This window comes from Suricata suricatta, chromosome 2, assembly GCF_006229205.1.
Source record: "Suricata suricatta isolate VVHF042 chromosome 2, meerkat_22Aug2017_6uvM2_HiC, whole genome shotgun sequence".
NCBI lineage: Eukaryota > Metazoa > Chordata > Mammalia > Carnivora > Herpestidae > Suricata > Suricata suricatta.
The window spans coordinates 145,757,697-145,778,558 of record NC_043701.1 but is presented as its reverse complement, the minus strand read 5'-3'; the positions used below and the strand labels follow the sequence as shown (position 1 = coordinate 145,778,558).

Sequence of the window (20,862 nt, the reverse complement as noted above, 5' to 3'; positions counted from 1 at the left end):
ACATAATACCAGAACAGGAATCAGAAAGCACAAGGTTAGGAGAGCTGGAGAGACCAATGGACATAAATGCATTGCACATACAAAGTGATCAATAACAGTTCTCCTTAATCTATGTGCTCGGAGCAGTGAGTACTGCTTCTTCTGACTGGGAGATTATATAGCATTCATCCCATTTCTTCCTCACTGCTAAATACTGGGTGTGTTGGGCACCAACAATTTCTCCCTTAGCCACACACTGCTGGACCATGAAGAGGCACATGTGCACCTGATGGACAAAGCTACATACTGTCCAGGAGTCCCGGATGAGTGGCTGAGTGCATCACATGGATAAACCTCTGGGTTATATATATTCCTTTGAAGAGGAATTGAATATTTCTACCAACACCAGCACTTTTAGTATACACATGTGAGAAGGGTATATATGTTAGGTAGACAGATGTGGTACCCTGCAACAGATGCCATTAGTTGTTCTTCTCCCCTTTACCACACACACACACACACACACACCCTTTTTAAGTATTAGCTCCTCCTCCTGTGATTCAGGGAAGCACAGACCTACCCTGAGTAGAGATAACTGTTTTGTCCAATCCAACAAATTTAGTTCCATTCCCCTTGCCACTGTTTATACAAAAGCATAAATTAATTCTGGCCAAAAAGGTTAGAAGGAAATCTGCTGGGGAGGGGAAGGAAGGAGAAGGAGAGAGGTGCCTGAGGAAAGATTTCTTTACCAATTAAAAAGAGCCACAAGAAGGGTGCCTGGGTGGCTCAGTTGGTTAAGTGTCCAACTCTTGATTTCGGTTCAGGTCATGATCTTATGGTTCATGAGATCAAGCTCTGCATCAGACTGCGCTGACAGTATGGAGCCTGCTTAGGATTCTCTCTTCCTTCCTTTCTGCTCTTCCCCCACTCATGCTCACTTGCTCTCTCTCAAAATAAATAAAAGCCACGAGAGACATCCATTCCACTACTTAATGTCGTCAACCTGAATTTGCCACATCTGAATGTGTATCTGGCTCCACAGCAGCCACCTTTGTAGCCATGAAGTAAGGTAACCTATGACTAAATTAATGGGTGGAGGACAACACAGTTGAAATAGAGAAAGAATTTGATAAGCCACAGAATTAACTTACTGAAGTCGCCCTACCTTCAGACTTCTCATTTTTGTGACACGACATTTTCCTTATAGTTTAAGCTCTTTTGAATTGTTTGTCTGTTTGTTACTTATGGCTGAAAACATCTTAATTGATAGAAGAGATAAAATCTGTCCCAGACTCTTTCAGGTGTTCAAAGGATATCTACTTTCCCTGTCTTCTCAGCTGACCAAACTCTTGTCAGGGGAGGCAATGGATTGAGATGAATCTCAGCTGACGGCGACAGTCCTGTCTCTCAGTTTTCTAGCAGCCTAAGCAACTGTCTCAGCTTATCCAACAAAACAAGATAAAATCTGCCAGCAGAAGTTAGTTTCTGGGGACATTTTGTTTTCCTAAAGTGATGTCCAGTTGAGGTCAGCGCAGATCCTTTCCCCATTTTACTTTCCTCCAATGCAGGTAACAGGAGCCATTTTGTAACCATTAGGAAAAAGCCAAGAAAATTACAGATGTCAAACTTGACACCAACTACTGAATGAACACCAGAAAATATCTACTATCTACATCAAAAAATATTTGTTTAAGTCACTGTTTGCTGGGTAATCAGTTACTTCAAGCTAAAATCCATTTCTAAAACATGTGACCAAGCCAAAAACAAGATGTTACTATCAAGTGACTCATTTTTCTGTTCCGATTTGAATAATTTTATCTCAACGTAAAGCACTTTAATCTTTATCATAACATTTAATGTTCAAAAAAATCCCTGTTTACATCTAGAATACATGTTATTGGTTCTATTTTATAACAAGAAAAACAACATATGGAGAAATTTACTTTTCCAAAACATAACTGATGCTAAAGTCAAAAGTTACCTCCACTAAAACCACCCTGCAATCCTTCTTAGTAATCTCTAAGAAATAACATTTCTTCTATATTGGTTTAGTTCTTTTCTTTAGGATTTTTTTAATGTTTATTTTTGAGAGAGAGAAAGAGAAAAACACATGAGTGGGGAATGGGCAAAGAGAGAGGGGACAGAGGATCCAAAGTGGGCTCTGCACTGACAGCAGAGAGCCTGATGTGGTGCTTGAACTTATTATGAACCATGAGATCACTACCTGAGCCAAAGTCTGACTCTTAACCAACTGTACCACTGAGGCACCCAAGACTAAATATTTTTATCTTATCATTTTTTAGTACTGAAATTTATTGAACAATTAAAAAATTTTTTTTCAATCTTTATTTATCTTAGAGAGAGAAAGAGAGAGAGACAGAGCATGAGCAGAGGAGGGGCAGAGAGAAAGGGAGACTTAGACTCTGAAGCAGGATCCAGGCTCTGAGCTGTCAGCACAGAGCCCAATGCAGGTCTCTAACTCACGGACCATGAGATCATTACCTAAGCCGAAGCTGGACACTTAACTGACTGAGCCACCCAGGTGCCCCTACTGAATAATTTTTTAATGTTTATTTATTCATTTTGACAGAAAAGGATGCAGAAGGAGACAGAGGATCCAACACGGGCTTTGCACTGACAGCAGCGAGCCCAAAGCAGGGCTCAAACTTATGAACCATAAGATCACTATCTGAGCTGAAATCTGACTCTTAATCAACTGCACTAGACAGGCGCCCTAAGACTAAATATTTTTATCTCCTTTTTTAATACTGAAATTTACTGAACAATTTGTTTAAATGTTTACCTATTCATTTTGAGAGAGAGAAAGCAGCAGAGCAAGAGGGAGACAGAGAATCCTAAGCAGGCTCTGTACTGGCAGCGCAGAGCCCGATACAGTTTGTAAGATCAAGACCTGAGCCGAAATCAAGAGTTCCACCCAGGCATCCCTTTATCTTATCATTTGAAGCAACTATGAAACTAATCTTTTTGAAAGAAAATATAAAAAATTTTGCTCTTCATCACAGAAATATAATTCTTACTGAGATTTTTTTCCTTATGCCTGATAACTAAGTACCAATTTCTTTCATCTAATAAAAGTTTATTGTAGGGTAACTTGAATCAAGGTAGGGAAAGAATTTTGTATTATATTGCCTTGTGTGAGCCATATAGAGTTCTAGAAAATTTAACATCAACTACTGACTACCTGGGAGTAAGGTAGGAGATACATCATTATTAATTTAACTCATCTTCAAAACTATGACAACTTTGGCTAATGCTGATCAACAAGACCTAGAATAAGAGCTGTTAAAAATAAAAGCATTTTATCAAATAATTTGGTATTTCACCAAAAAAAGGTGCTTCTGGAAGAGGGCCCTCTGCGTTCTGAGCAAGAAAATAAAGATATTAATTACACCTATGACAAAATATGAAGAAGCTATAGATTTTATTTTTATGTTCACTCTTTAAAACAAAAATGTTAAAAAATTATGCTATTAATAGTATCTCTTGCTGGTAGGTATTAACCTTTATCACTGTGAATGAAGAAGCATTATGAAAGAACAAGCTGTGAAGACATAAACTTGGACTGAAGATGCCCAATAACTTTACTCGCACTATCTCTTCAGTCTGGACTAATGTCCTAATCACACCACACAGAAGGCCCTGTGCCACTCACTACAGCCTCTCACTCACTACAGATCCTCCGATCATCACGGTCATTTCCCGTTTGAGCTCTAAGCACTGAACACAAAATTACAATGGTGTTCATAAATAAAACTTTGAGTATTCTATGAAGAAATTTTAGTATATAGCACACACAAGTACCACCTACCATTCTGAAGATTTTTAATGATGACAAAAGGATTTTAAAAAATTATTTACATTTATTCCTTATTGTATTTTAAGGGAGATAGGACTTTTAAACCTAAGTCTTCCAGTACTTCCTACTCTGTGTCTTTGTCTTACTAGATCAGATACTTTATTTTATACTTTCTCTCATTTAATCATCACCAGACTTAATGTTGCACATCACAATACCTATGTTACGGATAAGAGAATAGGTTCAGAGAAGCTAAGATTTTACAAATACTTGAAAATGTTTCTATCACAGTCAAATTCAAAATTCAAAAGTCAGATTAAAAAATTCATATTTGTTCTGTGCCTCATCCTTTGCCTCTTTATTTAAAAGCTATGCTGGGGGGGCACCTGGGTGGCTCCGTCAGTTAAGCCTCCGGCTTCGGCTCAGGTCAGATCTCACGTTCGTGGGTTCAAGCCCCGCGTCAGGCTCTGTGCTAACAGCTAGCTCAGAGCCTGGAGCCTGCTTCCAGTTCTGTGTCTCCTTCTCTCTCTGCCCCTCCCCCTCTCATGCTCTGTCTCTCTCTGTATTAAAAATAAATAAAACATTAAAAAATATATTAAAAAAATAATAAATAAATAAACAAATGAATAAATAAATAAATAAATAAAAGCTATGCTGGGGGCACCTGGGTGGCTCAGTCGGTTAAGCATCTGGCTTTGGCTCAGGTCATGATCTCACGGTTCGTGGGTGCGGGCCCCGCCTCAGGCTCTGTGCTGACAGCTCACAGCCTGGAGCCTGCTTCAGATTCTGTGTCTCCCTCTCTCTCTGACCCTCCCCTGCTCATGCTGTGTCTCTCTCTGTCTCTCAAAAAAAAAAGAAAAAAAGAAAAAAGAAAAAAAAAAGAAAAAAAAAAAGCTATGCTGGCATAGTGAGCCTAACTGTTCAAAAAGGGACAAAGAAGGACTGTTTTAAATATAGAAATAAATTACTAAAAATGATAAGATTACTTAAATGAACACTGATTTACCTTGAACATAAGAAATGATGAACAGATAGGCTCCCAATAATCTGATGTAAATATACAGCTGAGTCATTGTTCAGTTTTAATGCTTCTTGTATACTGTCACCTCTAATAACTGGTCTTGCTATGTCACTGATTTTAATGACTCTTATTCAAAGAGATTTTCTTGTAAAAGGTCTCAATCACTTGACAATGACTCCAACTTTCACTGCTTTCTCTTGACTCCTGAAAGATAAAAACGTTAAAAGAGGTAATGAATATAACTGAATTCTGGAAAGTTTCAAAACTAAGAGAAAAACAAATGCTCAAACATACCTTTAAAGAACGAAATACATTTTTAAAGATTAAAGCTATCTTTCTTTACAACAACAGCAGCAAAAAGGTACTGTAATTCAGAAGCTTAAATAATTCAGTAATAGGTTGCCATCATTCCTGATCTTAGATTAACCACAGGTAAAATAAATACACTAAATAATCCCAATGGTCTTTTCTGGCTGCTCTAAAGTAATTGTTTTACTACTAACAAGAACATTTCTAAATATACTAAGACTAAAGCAGGAAACACTGATTTAAAATACAAAGCTATTGGGACAGATCCTCTGTCCACCCTCCCCTCCGTCTGCCCTCCCCTACTTGTGCGTGCTTGTGTGCATGTTCTCTCTCTCAAAAATAAAAAAAAAAACCTTTAAAATACAAAGCTATTCATCAATAATCTTCCAAATCCTAGGAGATGGGATAAAACACCTTGAATCTTTATAATAATTTATCCTATAGAAGAAAAGCCCACCTAGATAATCACACATATTTAAACATGCAGTGTGTGCCATCATGAGAACAGAAATAGATCTTACAATTATCTTCCTCAAATATTGCAAATCCGACTTCACTAGTATAAAACTGAGGTTTTAAGAGGGATGATGTGAAACATAACCTCCACAGTTAAGGGCTGGTTATTATAAAGTAGTTAAATAGTAACAAAAAAAGCCACACTTGTTTGTATATAAATGAAAAGAATTCTGTTTTTCCTCCCATCCTATTGGTTCCGGCAATTTGACTTTATTGGTTACAGCCTAAACTGTTCCTGAATGAAAAATATTTTATTTATGAAACAATTACTCCTGACGTGATTTCTACCATAAATAATCTGAACTTTCTATTTTATCAACCAAAGATTAATTCACTTTAATCAGTGCTCCAAAGGAACTATTGACAGGATTGAGGAAATAAGGTTTATAGAGTGTCATTTATATTGTGTATTTTATATATGGCGTACTACGAAAATCTCTGCCAATTTCTCACTTCTCTACTAGGAAGTTGAACTGCCTCCCATCTAGAGAAGTGCTGAGAGTGTACGATGTGAAGTATAAAATAATTTCAGAATGACATCTACACTGTGACTTAATAGCATTTCTTGGGAAAACTCCCTTCTTGAAATTACACAACTGTGATTCTAGAGATGCTTGTTTCAGGTTTCAGAGTCAAAAGAAGTGTGCAGTGTAACTCCAATCCTGATTTCTCTCCACACTTCCATTCGTCCATTAAGCGTCTCTACTAGGATTACACATGGCCGGCCCAAATCAAATGCACTAACTTTGCTTCCCAACCCTAAATAGGCCTGCCTCCTCCTCCGTTTGCTAATCACAAAGGCGGGTGGTGCCATCTCTTCAGTCCCCCAGGTCCAAAGCCCTGACATCACTTCTGCCTTGGCACTAGCACTCCCGCCTCGGTATTTTCACTCATTTATTCACTCACTCACAGCATTTTCTGAGTGCACACGACACAGTGCAAAGGTGCTAGAATACTAATACGAGTATGACAATCTCTGCTTCAGGGAGCTCAGTCTTGGGCAGGGCACTGACTGCTATGACTGGTTCCATCTTTCAGTGCCACTGTTTTTCCTCATCAATTTATTTAAAGCTGGTATGCGGTCTAGCTTCCTTAGAGGGACAGCCAAGGCAGCCTGCGGAGCAGCTGGTGAGGCTCTAAGCACCTGCCACTCTCACAGTCCCTTTCATAGGCAGGGGATTATGTGTGATTTCTTCCACATTAAACATCTGTGACTGCTATCCTGGGCATAAGTTCGAATCCTGATCTGCCTAAAATAAGTAACCTAACCTCTCTGGATGAGTTTCTTCATCTGTAAAACTAAAATTACATTATTAACTCATAATTATTTTAAGAACTAAATGAGGTAATAGCTAACACACAATCACCTCTAATTATGTACCAGTACCCTTATAAATGCTTTGAAAATATTAATATTATCAAATCATCGCAACTACTTTCACAGATGAGGAAACTGAGGCAAGCAGAGTTCAAGAGATTTATCAAAGATCACACAGCTGGTAAGTGGCAGGGCTCCAGTTCTAGGCAAGGAGATCTGAGTCCAGAGTCCATGTGTTTGTTACCTGTTACCCTAGACTGCCCTGCTGGACATTTTATGTGCATTATATAATGTAAATTATACATTATGAAGGAGAGCCTGGTACAGAATAAGTGCTCAATAAAAGTTTCCTCCTCTCATTCGTGTTTATACATGGCACAGAAAGTAATAGGTGTGATCTATGACAATTTCATCTTCAAGAAATTCTGATAGCCTAAAACTCTGCAATAACTTGTATGGAGAACAGCCAACAGCCAAGGCAAGGCTAAAGGTACAATGGCTTCAATCACCTCATTTGTAATCCAACAATGGGTTTTTAATCTTAAAGTAAAATAATGGGTTTGAGCAAACTACCAGCTCACTATGCATCAGCACTTAGGACAACTGCTAAGACATGAAGGCAATCTTATCAAGCAGGCTAGAAGCACACTGCTGTAATCAAAGAGGGTCACCACCTTACTTTATTCAACCTGATCAGGCCCGTTAAACACTTTAGAGAAGAATGACAGGAATGTCAAGGATAGGGAAATAAATACACTTGAGATTCAACTCAAAGAACAGAGGTCTTTGCTCACAGAATATCAAAGGAACAAAGGTGTGAATGCACCTCTGTCAAGGACATGACAGACATGATGGAAAGGAGACTAGACCAAGTAAGTGATTCATCGGATTCCTTCTAACTCTGAAGTCCTGTGGGAGCAGTGTTCTTGCCACGGACTATTATTTCCTAAATATTTATTAAGTACCTATTACATACATGATTCTGCATTAGACAATGAGAATACACAGAAGAGGGCTAGACCCAGCCTTCATGGAGTTCACAGTCATTAAACAAGACAATTAAGATACTCAGGCACTGAGCAAGACAGTACAAATCATATGTAATCTTACTTGCAGTAAATGTGAGGACAGAAAAGTGCCAGGTCCTAGAGGGGCATGGGGTAGGGACTTATTCTCATCTTGAGAGACTAAGAGAAGCCATGTTCAAAAGTGACATTCCAGGTGAGATCTGAAGAATAAAAGAGTTAGCCACATAAAGAAATGGGGGTCATTTCTAGCCATAAGGAACAGCCTGTGCAAAGATCTTGAGGCAGAAAGGAGCAATGAAAGAACGATGTTTCTGATATGGTGAAGATAAGGGGTTGCTGGCAGGAGGGGAGTCTGAAGAAACAAGGGAGACAAGGACCAGATCAGGCAAGGGCATATGAAGGATTTGGGCTTTAAACTGAAGTGGACTGGGAAGGCAATCACCTGGTTTCTATGTAATGGACTGGAGGGGACAAAAGCAGAAGCAAACAGACCAGTGAGGACAGTGTAGTGTTAGGAAAGGGACAATGGTGGTTAAGATGGGGGGGGGGGGGTACAGTGGATGAGTCAATGTATACTTCATCAAGAGACTCGGCAGGGCTTACTAATGGATTAGATGTGGGTGGGGGTAAGAGAGAGTGAGGGGTCAAAGAAGATCTCTACCTCTCTGGCATGAGCAATTACTGAAATGAGGATAGGTGGATTTTGAAAGGAACAAAGGGAAGAGTTCAAGGGTTCAGTTTTAGACACTGGAGATTACCCAAAGGGAAGTGTCTAATGGGCACCTGATACTGAAGATATAAATCTATCATGTCAACAGGACAGAGATATTTGAAGCTATGGCTCTGAGATGGCCTTCTAAGAATGAAAAGAGAAGAGGGCCCCAGAACACCAACATTCATTTAAAAACTGGATTAATAAAAGCATTAACACAGGGGCGCCTGGGTGGCTCAGTCGGTTCAGTGTCCGACTTTGGCTCTGGTCATGATCTCATGGTTCATGGGTTTAAAGCCTATGTCGGGCTCTGTACTGACAGTTCAGAGCCTAGGGCCTGCTAAAGATTCTGTGTCTCCTTCTCTTTCTCTGCCTCTCCCCCACTCATGCTGCCTCTGTCTCAAAAATAAACATTAAAAATTAAAAAAAAAAGGCAGTAAAACCATGCACATCTATTCGGCATTCAGTGGTAAAACAAGTTCATGGTCCAAGATCTATCCTGTTCGATATTAACATTGTGTATATTAGCACAGCTGGAATATAAACTACTATTCACAAGTGATATATTTCTTTTTAATGTTTGTTTATTTTTGAGAGAGAGAGAGAGAGAGAGAGAGAGAGAGAGCGCGCGCACAAGCAGGGGCGGGGAGGGGCAGAGAGAGAGGGACACACAGAATCTGAAGCAGGCTCCAGGCTCTGAGCTGTCAGCACAGAGCCCGATGCAGAGCTTAAATTCACAAACTGTGAGATCATGACCTGAGCTGAAGTTGGACACAACCGACTGTGCCACCCAGGTGCCCCCACACAAGTGGTATTTTTTTCACAGGTTAAAAAGAAATCTACCAGAAACCACTGTGGGGATCTAAAATATGTCCATAAATGCTCTGACAGTACTTCAATAGGTGGAGTCTAATTCCCTGCCTAGAATTCCCACTGCTCTTAATGAGGCACTGTTAACAAATAAAATGAGATGGAAACAACAGGGTATGGCTTCCGAGGCTGGACCATAAAAGGCATTTCAGATTCCTCCTTGCTGTTTCTTGAAACACCCTCTTGGAGGGATGCTAGCTGCCATGTCAGAAGGACACTCAAGCAGCCTTACAGAGAGGCCCACATGGCAAGGAGCCAAGGCCTCCTGTCAACAGCATGTGAGGGAGCTACCTTGCACATGGACCTGGCAGTTTCACAGGCACAATTCATGAGACCCTAAACTAGACCCGGCTGGCTAAGCCCCTGGTGGATTCCAGACCCTCAGAAAATGTAGGAGATGATAAATGGTTGATTGAAGCTGCTAGGTTATGGCATAACTTGTTGAGCAGCAACAGAAAACATCCATTGCTATATGAGACAGTCATTATGAGAAATTTGCTGCAATAATAAAAAGCCTAATCACTGTAAGTTATTGCAGAGCCAAACAAAAATCAGAGCCTAACAATAAAAGTCTAAGATAGTCATAGTGCCCAGAGAACTAACTGGTTAATATAAGTAACATCCATCTTTCTTTCAAAGGAGTAATCAAAAGCATGCTCTTTATTTTAAAATCATCTCAACAATAAGGTTCATTTTTGTGGGGAGAGAACAGTCCCTAGTTCTACTCTCTATACCGTTAAACATGTGCTCTTTGTCTCAGCCACAAAATGGGACTGATGTTACTAACCCAAATGAATTAGCAACGTGCATCTCAGCATTAACCATTTGATAACAAATGTCTGTTGTTGTTGTGATTACTGTTATTAATAATATAAATACTAATGGCCTTCCCTTTATTTGTCCCATCATATTGTAAGAACACGAGTCTGAACCTAGCAGACCCCATGACAGGCTTTAAGTTTCCCCTCTAAACTAGGTCTAAAGGTCAGTCTCTCCAGAACTATTAGGCGGTTACACATTGCCCGAGGCAAGAGAGACCACCCTTGTAATACCCTTAACATTCCTAAGGGCAGGCCTAAGGCTAGTTATACCCTACTGAGGGTCCTGGGTCTACTCTGTGATTGGTTAACACTCTAAATGTTGTAATTGGATAAACCTGCTGTCAATAATATTGTGTAATAATAATTGGATCACTGTACCTATGTCACAATTTCCTGTAACTCCCCCTTCCCAAACTCATAAAAGCCCTACCCTGCCTTTGTTCGGGCCTCTCAGCATGTATCCACCGCGCTGGTAAGGTCTGTGAGCCCGAGTGTAGGCCCCGGGCGAGCCTAAACCCCTAATAAAGCCCTTTGCTTTCGCATGCGTGCCTTGGTCTCCCTGGCGGTTTCTGGTTTTGGGGTGATATTGAAATCTTGGGCATTACAATATTAACTCTTCCTGTAACCATGATATAACAAAAGCAGTAACCACAGTTTGCAAGGATTCTTGAAACAGGGTATTTTATAATTTGAACATCTGAAAATAATATACTTTTTAAATTCCTAGAACAAGTCATTGGAATTTTTATATTAAAATTTAAAATATCTAATCTTGCCAAGCTAAAGATATAAGGAAATGCAGATATTTGAAATGTGACATGATCATAATTTTTAAATGATGCTGGTATTTAGAGGTTATTTTTAAATACTTAGTCCAAAAAGGCATCTAGATACATTTACTCTTCTTTGCTATATACACAGATTGGTGCCGTTTCTTCTACAGGAAAATAACACCAAAGCAAGTTACTCAATAACATGTAAATAATTTCTTTTTAAATAAAAAATTATAAAGCTCTGCAAACAGAAAGAACCAACAGTTCAGTCTGAATAAAAAAAAAAAAAAAACAGGAAAAGGCTGAAGTCAGCTGAAAAAACAGACTAAAGTCATTCTTTCCTCTTCCCGTTAAGCCCCCCACCCTTAATTTTTACTTTCTAGTAGTGAGGTTTGGGAATTTTCAACAAGCTGGCCAGCTGCCAATTCGGTACAGCAGTGAGGAGAAATCCCCCCCCTTCTAGGGGTCCCTCCCCCTAGGCAGCTCCAGGCGCCTGGTCTGACAAGCTTTCTGAGAAGGACTAGACTCACTGCAGACTTTCTGGCTCCACAGCCATTGTTTGCAGGGCTGCTGTGCTCCTTATCCAGAGCTTGGATTAGCATAAGAATATTGTCTTTTCTCTTAACGAGCAACCCATCCATTCCTTCCCCATTTCTAACCTCCACCGCCATCAATCCCCAAGCTAACATATACACATGCAACTGCACGACCACCATTCACGGTTATTTTTATATCAGTGTAAAAAACAATCTCACCCAAATCTAAACATAAACCCTTAAGAAAATAACATGCTTAAATAAATAGTTATGTAAGTGTATCTGTGGTGATACACAGGAATCTCACCAAAAAGCCTGCCCTGGAGGCTATGCTGTGAGAATTTGTGATGAGTGAGACATTCATAATGAGGTCCTTTGGAAAGTCTGAAAAAGGAGCAAAGAGAACCAGCCATCTCACTAAATTCCAAGCTACAGATGGGATAGAGAAGTTACGCTTTACAGAGACATTTCTAACTGCCATGTCTTCCAACACCTTGAGGTCACTAATTTCAGCATCACCACTGAAATTACTTCCTAACTAGACTTAACTTTTTCCTAACGCTCAATTATTTATTCAAAGCAAATTTAACACATTTTAACCTTTGTATTCCTACTTAATCATTCCCTCTTCATTCAAAACCTTCCAGTTTCCTTCCCTGCCAAGAGACTGTTCTCCCCAACAACACAAGTAAGTATGAATTCTTCTAGGATCATAAAGGCAATTCAAAGTAGTAGATGCATTTAGACGTCTTACATCCCTCACCAGGGGCCTCAATATTAGATGCATAAGTGCTTCTTGGTTTATGAAGTATTTTTCAAAACAGGAGATATGGTTTTCAACCATTCAACTTTGTACTACAAATCCCCTAACCTAACGACTCTAGTTTTTCTGTTTAATTTTATTAAATGTTTACTTTTTACAAATAATTAGAACAAGATTATGCTATACACTGATCTCTGGCACATCCATGCTCAGAAGAGATTCTTACTGCCAGCTGTTAATTGAAAGGGTCTGGGTGTTGTTCTGTCTCTCCTCTGGAATAAACACAAATGACCAAAAAAACAAGTGAAGTGAATCAGTGGTTACAGAGATGCCCGGGAGGGACAGCAAGTGGTTACCCCATAGGTGTATTGGGGGTAACGGGGAACAATACCATCTGCGTTTTCTACACAGTATTTATACACAGATAAAGTCAGTAATAATGTGGCAGTGAGAGATCTGGGTCTTCTGTGCAGATTAAATGAGAGAAACTCAAAATATTATTTAGTGGTAACTTTATGTTAGCATGTTATCATCTTTAAAATTGGCAAATTCATTTTACATGCATTATATACCATCTGTATGACCCTTACAGTAAGTAAAATTATTCCTACATTGACAGAGAAAAGACAGGCTCAGAGAGCTAAAGCCACTTGCTGAATTTCAGTTAGCGACTTAAAGGAACAACTAAAACCTAGGTCTTTGAACCCCAAGGGCAGTGTTTTATCCAGTTAGTACATGAGTAAGTACAAACAGGAAGTTATTTTTTATTGAGCCCCGTGAGATTTTATTTCATCTCCACAACTCTGCAAGGAAAAGGTGAAGCTCAGCAAAGTTAAGAAACTTGCCAAAGTGCACATAAGCAGTAAGAGGCAGGTCTGCTGCTGACAAAGCCCAAATTCCACTCATTACTGCAAAGTTGGGAGCTGGTAGGTAGTGAAAAAAAAGAGAAATCAGTAAGCCCCTTATTACACACCACTGCTTTTCAGAAAGGGGAAAAAAAAAATCTCAGTACTCAGCTTTGTGATACTGAGCTGGGGTACTCCTACTGCGCCTTTCTCCAGCTGCTCCCTGAAAGGCTCGGCTGACAGAGAAGGCTGGAGGAGGGAGAAGGGACTTCCTTCTTCCCAGCTTTACTGTTCCTACCATCTACCTGATTCACACCCTCCACACGGGTGGCACAGGTAGGTTCCAGGTTTCAGCTTCCTTCCCACTCCCAGAACCAGCCTCAAGGCCCCCATTCAGACCCTTGGTGCCTGCGCTCCAAGGCTGGAGCTCCTGAGGTGCCAGCAGCAGCCAGGCTCTGAGCTGCCTCCACGGTGACACACTTTCTCTGAGCCCCTATGTTCTGAAACCTCCGTCTCCTCAGGGTGGTATCTGCTTCCCACAACGACCATTTCTGCTTAATTCCAGTGTTCCTTTAGCTTTTCCAATTCTCTAATACCTGGATAGTCAATTTCCTATACCAAATTCTTCCTGTAAAAACAGCCGGCATGGTTTCAGGGCTCCTGACTGGGCTCTGATCAATACAAATACTTCCAGAACACAGATTTCAGAGAGTAAGTGACTATACACACACACTACACACATATTCTATATATATTCACTTTACCAAAGAGGAACCAACAGTATAGATAATATTTCCTAAGTGCTTATAAAGTATGTTTTAATATATGTTCAAAGAGATCTAAGACCTTTTGATTAGGAATTAATTCTTCCAGACTCAGTACATTTCCATTTTTCTTCCACAAATATTTATAACCCATCAAAGTTAGAAATTTGTTCATGACTGGCTGAGCTTTTTATTCTAACCAATGTGACCCTAAATCAAAATGCTTGAAAGAATACCAAAATTTGGGTATCAAAACAGATTTTTCTTTTCCTTAAGCAACACTACATGTAATCAAAGACTTTCCTGAGTTAACTCAATAAATCCCTCTGGCCAAAATATTAATTCAAATGCTAAATCAATTTTTTAAAAAATATTTATTTTCAGAGAGAAAGAGAGAAAGACAGAGAGAAGGAGCACAAAAGCGGGTGGAGTGGCAGAGAGAGAATCTCCAGCAGACTCCATGCTCAGTGCAGAGCACACTGTGGGGCTCAAACCCACAAACCATGAGTTCTTGACCTAAGCTGAAATCAAGAGCCAGATACTTAACCGACTGACTACCCAGGTGCCCCTAAATCAATTTTTAAGTGGAATATATTCAACCTCCAGAACAAGAAAAATAAAAAATCAAAGCAGAACTTCAGAAATAACCACCAAAACCCCCATCTGTATTTTACTCAGGAAGCCAAATCAAAATATATCTGTTTTCATGCCCTCAGTGTGAAACAACATCCTTTCAAATTCAGTCACGATCTGCAAATGTGTCCCTCCCTAAGAAGATCTGGAAATATGGGAGTGACTGTTCAGTTGGTGACAAGGAACCAAAATAGAAAAGGCAATTCAATGTGCAGGGACGATCCCTTAAAGAATGGTCTCAACCCAATGTCAGTAGTCCTCTCCTTGTTGAGAAATACGCATTCTTGACGCCATGACCTGACTATTATTTTTCATCATTATCTGAAGGCTCCTCTGAGGTTCTGGATGTTAAAGAAGCAATAGATCTAGACCTCAAAGAAGAAAAAGTATCTTGCTCAAACTAACTTGTGAATGCAATTTTACTTTTACTGTACTGTTTTTTCTTCTCACTTGATCATTAAAAGAAAAAATCACAGTCTTGCTGTATTAACCACAGTGCTTCCACAATGTAAAAACAACTGAAAAATTTCTCTCTACCTTTTTCTCTATTGACAACTTTTGAAAAAAAGATTCAGAGCACATTCCCTGAAGCTCAGGAGTAGAGACGTCCCGGGCTCAGCCCCTCGGCACAGTGCATCCTCCACGCCAGAAGGCGAGCTAGTCCAACACCGGGACTCAGGACTGTGGCGGGGCCTGCAGGGACAGTCACTCTTTCACACTGAACAAGCTTACGAAACCGGCAACCTAAGCCGCTTCTGGCAGCAATGCTGGCACTGGAGGGGAACCAGAAGGCAGAGCCAGGACACTAAAAAAAGCCAGGTCGTTAGAGCTGTCAGTGAGCAGCAACCTTGCCTGAAGCCTGAATTACTTAGGCATTTGTCAGTTTACGGTCAATAAATTCCCTTTATTTTTTTAGGTCAGACAGAGTCAGTTTTTCCGTTACAATCAAAGACATTCTAGTTGATAGGAAGGTTTAAGGGAAAAGCACACTTGAATATTCTGGGTTAGCATAAAATCAGTAATTCTGAATAAACGAAACAACAACATTGCCTGGTGTGAGAAAGAGTTCCTTTCAAGACAGCTCAAGCATATACAGACGTACTTAAAAATGTGACCAGCAGCTCCATAAAGAGGAACTCTTACCCCCCAGATCTGCTAGTCCCTCAGTCTCCCACCTCGGCTAACAGCCTCACTACTTTTCAAGTTTCCCAGGCCTAAAATCTTGGGACTTACTCTTAACCACTCCTTCCTTCCTTCTCATATTCCACATCCTCTCTGTCAGCAAATGCTGCTTGTTCTGCCTTCAAAATACACCCGGAACTTATGTGCTTCTCACTACTTCTCTCTCTGGTCCAAGCCACCAACACTGTCTGCCTAGATTATTGAAACAGCCTCCTAACTGGTCTCGCTGCTTCTGTCCCCCTTGTCCACCACAGCAGAGTGGTGACAGGAAGCGTGTTAGGTCACATCACTCCCCTGTTCACGCCCCGTAAGGGCTGAAGTCTACAGTGGCCCACAGGACCTCAGCTCCTCCACTCCAACTGCACTGACCCCATCCCGGATATGCCGGGTCTGGCCCTGCTGCGGGACACCTTTACGTTCATGGGTCCCTCCGCCTGGAGCACCCCTCCCCCAGAAATCCGTCTGTCTTGCTACCTCACCTGTTGGTGTTCACCCCTGGCAGTCATATCCTCCTTCCCTGATTTGTATCTGTTTTTTTTTTCTCTTCAACACTGGTCACCCTGTGATTTGATATACATTTTACGAATTATCCGGTTTCCTCCTTGCTACCTGCTCCAGAATGTATGCCCCATAAGGGAAGGGTGTTAGTCTCTTTATTCACTCTGTATTTCCAGCACCAAGAAGAGTGTCTGGCACACAGCTGGTACTAAGTATTTGTGGAGGGAATGACTCAAATATAGCAGAAAGAATTAAAACATTATGCCAATTTCTTTTACTTTTATATACAAATGAGACCTTCCCAAAAGGGCTGTACTGTGAGTAAACTATTCCATTTCCTTATCTCAACACAACTGAAATGATACAAAAACCATACCACTTCCTTCTGTTCACTTTGAGCCCTGACTTGTGTCAAGATCCCGTGAGGAAAATTTTCCACTGTTTTCACTGCATATACTCATGTCTGAGATATAAATTAAAAGGTCTTAAGAAAGTCTTGTATAAGTAAACATAACTTCTCAGGATCTAAAATATTGCTTAAGGCAAACAATGGCTTGGATTATACTTCTGACAATACCACACAGTCAAGTTAAAGAATTGTGGAAATAATAACGAGAAAAAGAAAATACAGCCCTTTTTTTCCTACAATGTAGTCTGACAAAGAGAACTGCAAACTATCTAAGCTCAACTGCAATACTTCAGTAAGCGGACACAAGTAAAGGTTCAAAGGTAATTTTTATATGTAAATTGCAAGTCACCAAAGGCCCTGAATAAGACCAGAGGGTGTTACAATCAGATCATTAGTAATTCTTCCCTGTATTAAACCACACACTACGGAAAACGAAACCTGGCTTATTAGAACCAGTGGGTCTAAGAAAGAACACCTTTGAGACTATAAATCCTAGTTTATTACCTTGAAGCACCTGGAAATCCAGGAAGCTCTTCCCCCTGTGGATGAAACATCTAGGTTTATTTTCATTACTCTGTATTGGAACATTGCTTCAGGTTAAAACATGCATCAGACTACCTTGCTGAAGTCCTGTGGTATGGGATGGACTTCCTTGTTTTGTCCTTTTAGTATCTTTCAGCTGAGATAACATAGTTTAAACACTATCAACTTATATTTTTATTTTAAAGAAAGGACTGTAGGTAAGCACTGTCTTTGGGTCAAGGGACCTCTGAGTTAGGTCAAATTCTGCTTTAAGATTCCTAGCTGATCCTGTCCAATTCACGTCCCTCTCTCTGCCTTAGTTTCCTTACCTGTAAAATAATGCCATGAAGTCTTCCATATCCCAATTCTGTGAGTCTATGAACTAACTGCGCTCATTCAACAGTACTTTAAAGATTTCACCTAAGAATTACCTAGATGTTATTGTATGTACTTGAACTCATATAACACTGTATGTTGACTATACTGGAATTAAAATAAAATAAAGTGGATTTACCACCACCGCTTTAAAATAAAAAAAGATTACCTAGGTGCTAAGTAAAGCAGGGCAAAACCATGAATTCTAACCCCTCCCTCTGAGGTAACCATTATTCTGAATGCGGTATTTAACACCTGTCCCTCCACAGGCTTTTGCCGTATGTAATACATATCCCAAACAATATACAGCATCGCTTTGTCTATTTTTCAATCTTCTACAGCAGTACAAAAACTGTATCATTCTATATGTATATTTTTATATTTGCTTATTTTTCACTCAACATCGTGAGTGATTTGCACAATATTTTTGAATTTTTCATTCACTGTCGTTGTATAGAGTGTTCCATTCTATGAATACCTTACAACTGTATTGATCCATTCTCTTGCTGAAGGACATTGTAAGTTGTTTCCATGTCCTGGTATAAGCAATGCTTACAATAAGCATAAGCATAATAAGCAAAGCACTTGAATAGCTGCTTCTGTTGTTGCTGTTTGAGCAAATAAATCTGTAAGGCAGAATCCCAGAAGTAGGATCCTGGGTCCAATGGCAGTCTTGGTAAATATTCTGGTAACTTCCCTGGAACTGTACAACTTTGCACTTCCAAATACGAAACACTGATAGAAGGACAATTTTTAAATAGTCATAAAGGACACAGAATAAACATTAACACATGGAAAGGCATATTATATACAGAAAGCCTCAATATCATGGCTATCAATTTTTTCTATGTTAATTATAAATTTACTGATGCTCTTTATCACATTAAAGTTCCCTTCTATTCTTAGCTTGCTAAGAGTTTTCTTCATAAATGGGTCCAATTTTTATTGTGTTTTTTCTCCATCTATTGATATGATCACAGTGTTTTCCTCCTTCCATGTGTTAATGGATAAATTAATTAGTAACAATCTATATTAAGAACTTTCTTAAAGAGTAAATAATCTGCACTGGTTTTTAAAGATGTCCACAAATTCTTTCATATTCCTTTTTTCAAGAGGTGGAACCTAATGACTTTCAGTGTGTGCTAGGCTCAGTAACTCCCTTCTAACAAACAGTTGAAAGTGAAAGTGCAAGTGACAAAGTCTGTGTTGACAGTAGGTCTTAAAAGGCAACCCAGCGCAGCGCTCTCCTCGCTCTTTCTTGGGTCATTCACTCCAGGATGAAGAAGGAGAGGCCTCCTGCCAATAGCTATAAGGGTGCGCCATCTTGGAAGTGGAGCCTCCTCCAGTAGAGCCTCCTCCAGTAGAGCTTTCAGATGAATGCAGCCCCTGCTGACATCCTAACTACAACCTCTTGAGATGCTCTGAGCCCAAACCACCCAGTACACTGCTTTTAAATTCCTTTAATTTTTTGTTGTTTCAGGTCCTTAAGTTTTGGGATAAATTGTTATGCAGCAATAATTATCACGCTATCCTTGGATTCCTGGGATAAATTCAATTTTGTCATTACTGAATATTAAATTCTCTGGTCTTCATCCCTGGTTCTAGAAGGGAACCTCTAAAGTAAATCCTTGTAATTTCCTGGGTAACAAGAGTGTCTTTGTTATACATGAGCCTCACAGATCATGCCTGAGTTTATGACTCAGGATGGGGGTTGGTCACCAAAAAGACCAGCCATATGATTACAGAGGATTTGGGCACTGAATCAGCCCCACCTCTTGGGAGGGGATAGGGCTGAAGATTGAGTTCAATCATGTGGCCAATTATTCAATCATGCCTATACAATGAAACACCAATAAAAACACTGTACACCATAGCTAAGTTTCTTGGTTGGTAAACACATCAATGTGCCAGGAAGATGACATTCCCTGATTCCAGGGGCAGAGGAGGCCTCACATTTGGAATTCTCACAGGCCTCATTCTATGTGTCTCTTCATTTGGCTGATCCCAATTTGTATTCTTTATAATAAAATGATCATTTTTACATGTACCATTTTCTTGAATCCTGTGAGATATTTTAGTGAAGCACCAAATAAAGTCTGAGGGGTATCATGGAATCCTCCTGGATTTGCAGGCAGTTAGTGAGAAGCCCAAACTTCTACTGGCATCTCAAGAGAGGGCAGTCTTTTTTTTTTTTTTTTAATGTTTATTTATTTTTGAAAGAGAGAGAGAGCATGAGTCTGGGAGGGGCAGAGAGAGAAGGAGACACAGAATCTGAAACAGGATCCAGGCTCTTAGCTGTTAGCACAGAGCCTGACGCAGAGCTCCAACTCACGAACCATGAGATCACAACCTGAGCCAAGTTGGACGCTTCACCAAATGAGCCACCCAGGCAGTCTTATTGGGGACTGTGCCCTTCTACCTGTAGAGTCTGACACTGACTTTGAGTAGGCACTATCAGAATTGTCCTGCAGTATTGTAGATATGATTATGTTTAAATATACTCTTGGATTTGTTTTGCTAAAGTTTTGTTAAGTTTTACATCTATATTCATAAGTAAAACTGGTGTATCATATTATCCAAGTCTGGTTTTAGTATAAAAGTTATACTAGCCACACAGAATAAGTTGAGGAACTTTCTGTATTTTGCTGTTCTCTGGAACAATACGTATAAATTTGAATATATTTACCACTAGAATAGTTTGATAGAACTCAGTTTTAAAATCATCTGGGCCAATGTGGTGCCTGGGTGGCTCTGTCAGTTTTAAGACTCCCAACTCTTGATTTCAGCTCAGGTCATGTCATGGGTTCGTGCCCCACATTGGGTTCTGTGCAGACAGTGTGGAGCCTGCTTGGGATCCTTGCTCTCCCTCTCTCCGGCCCTCTTCTGCTCACTTGCCCCCTCTCTCTCTCAAAATTAATAAATTAATAAATAAACACATAAACAAACAAACAAATATAAGATAAAATCACCTGGGCCAATAGGTGCCTGGCTGGCTCAGATGGTAGAGAATGTGACTCTTCTGATTTTGCGGTTGAGTTTGAGCCCCACATTGGGTGTGGAGATTACTTAAGATCTTTTTTTATTTTTTTAAGTTTATTTACTTTGAGAGAGTGAGTGAGAGAGAGAGAGAGAGAGGGAGAGGGGGAGAGGGGGAGAGGGGGAGAGGGGGAG

The 20,862-nt window shown here is 40.0% G+C and overlaps 1 protein-coding gene across 2 annotated transcripts in view; it reads right to left on the bottom strand.

Moving 5' to 3' along the window:
• Positions 1-20,862, bottom strand: part of BMPR1A (bone morphogenetic protein receptor type 1A) — a 58,530-nt gene that overhangs the window by 25,815 nt on the left and 11,853 nt on the right. The window contains exons 2-3 of one of the 2 annotated variants that reach the window (XM_029932065.1): positions 17,299-17,333; positions 4,803-5,021 (exon numbers count right to left, since the gene is read on the bottom strand). In XM_029932065.1, coding sequence (XP_029787925.1) covers positions 4,803-4,869 — 67 coding nt within the window. In that variant the 5' untranslated portion in view covers positions 4,870-5,021; positions 17,299-17,333. The remainder of the gene's footprint in view (positions 1-4,802; positions 5,022-17,298; positions 17,334-20,862) is intronic. The other variant, XM_029932066.1, reaches the window with a different exon arrangement.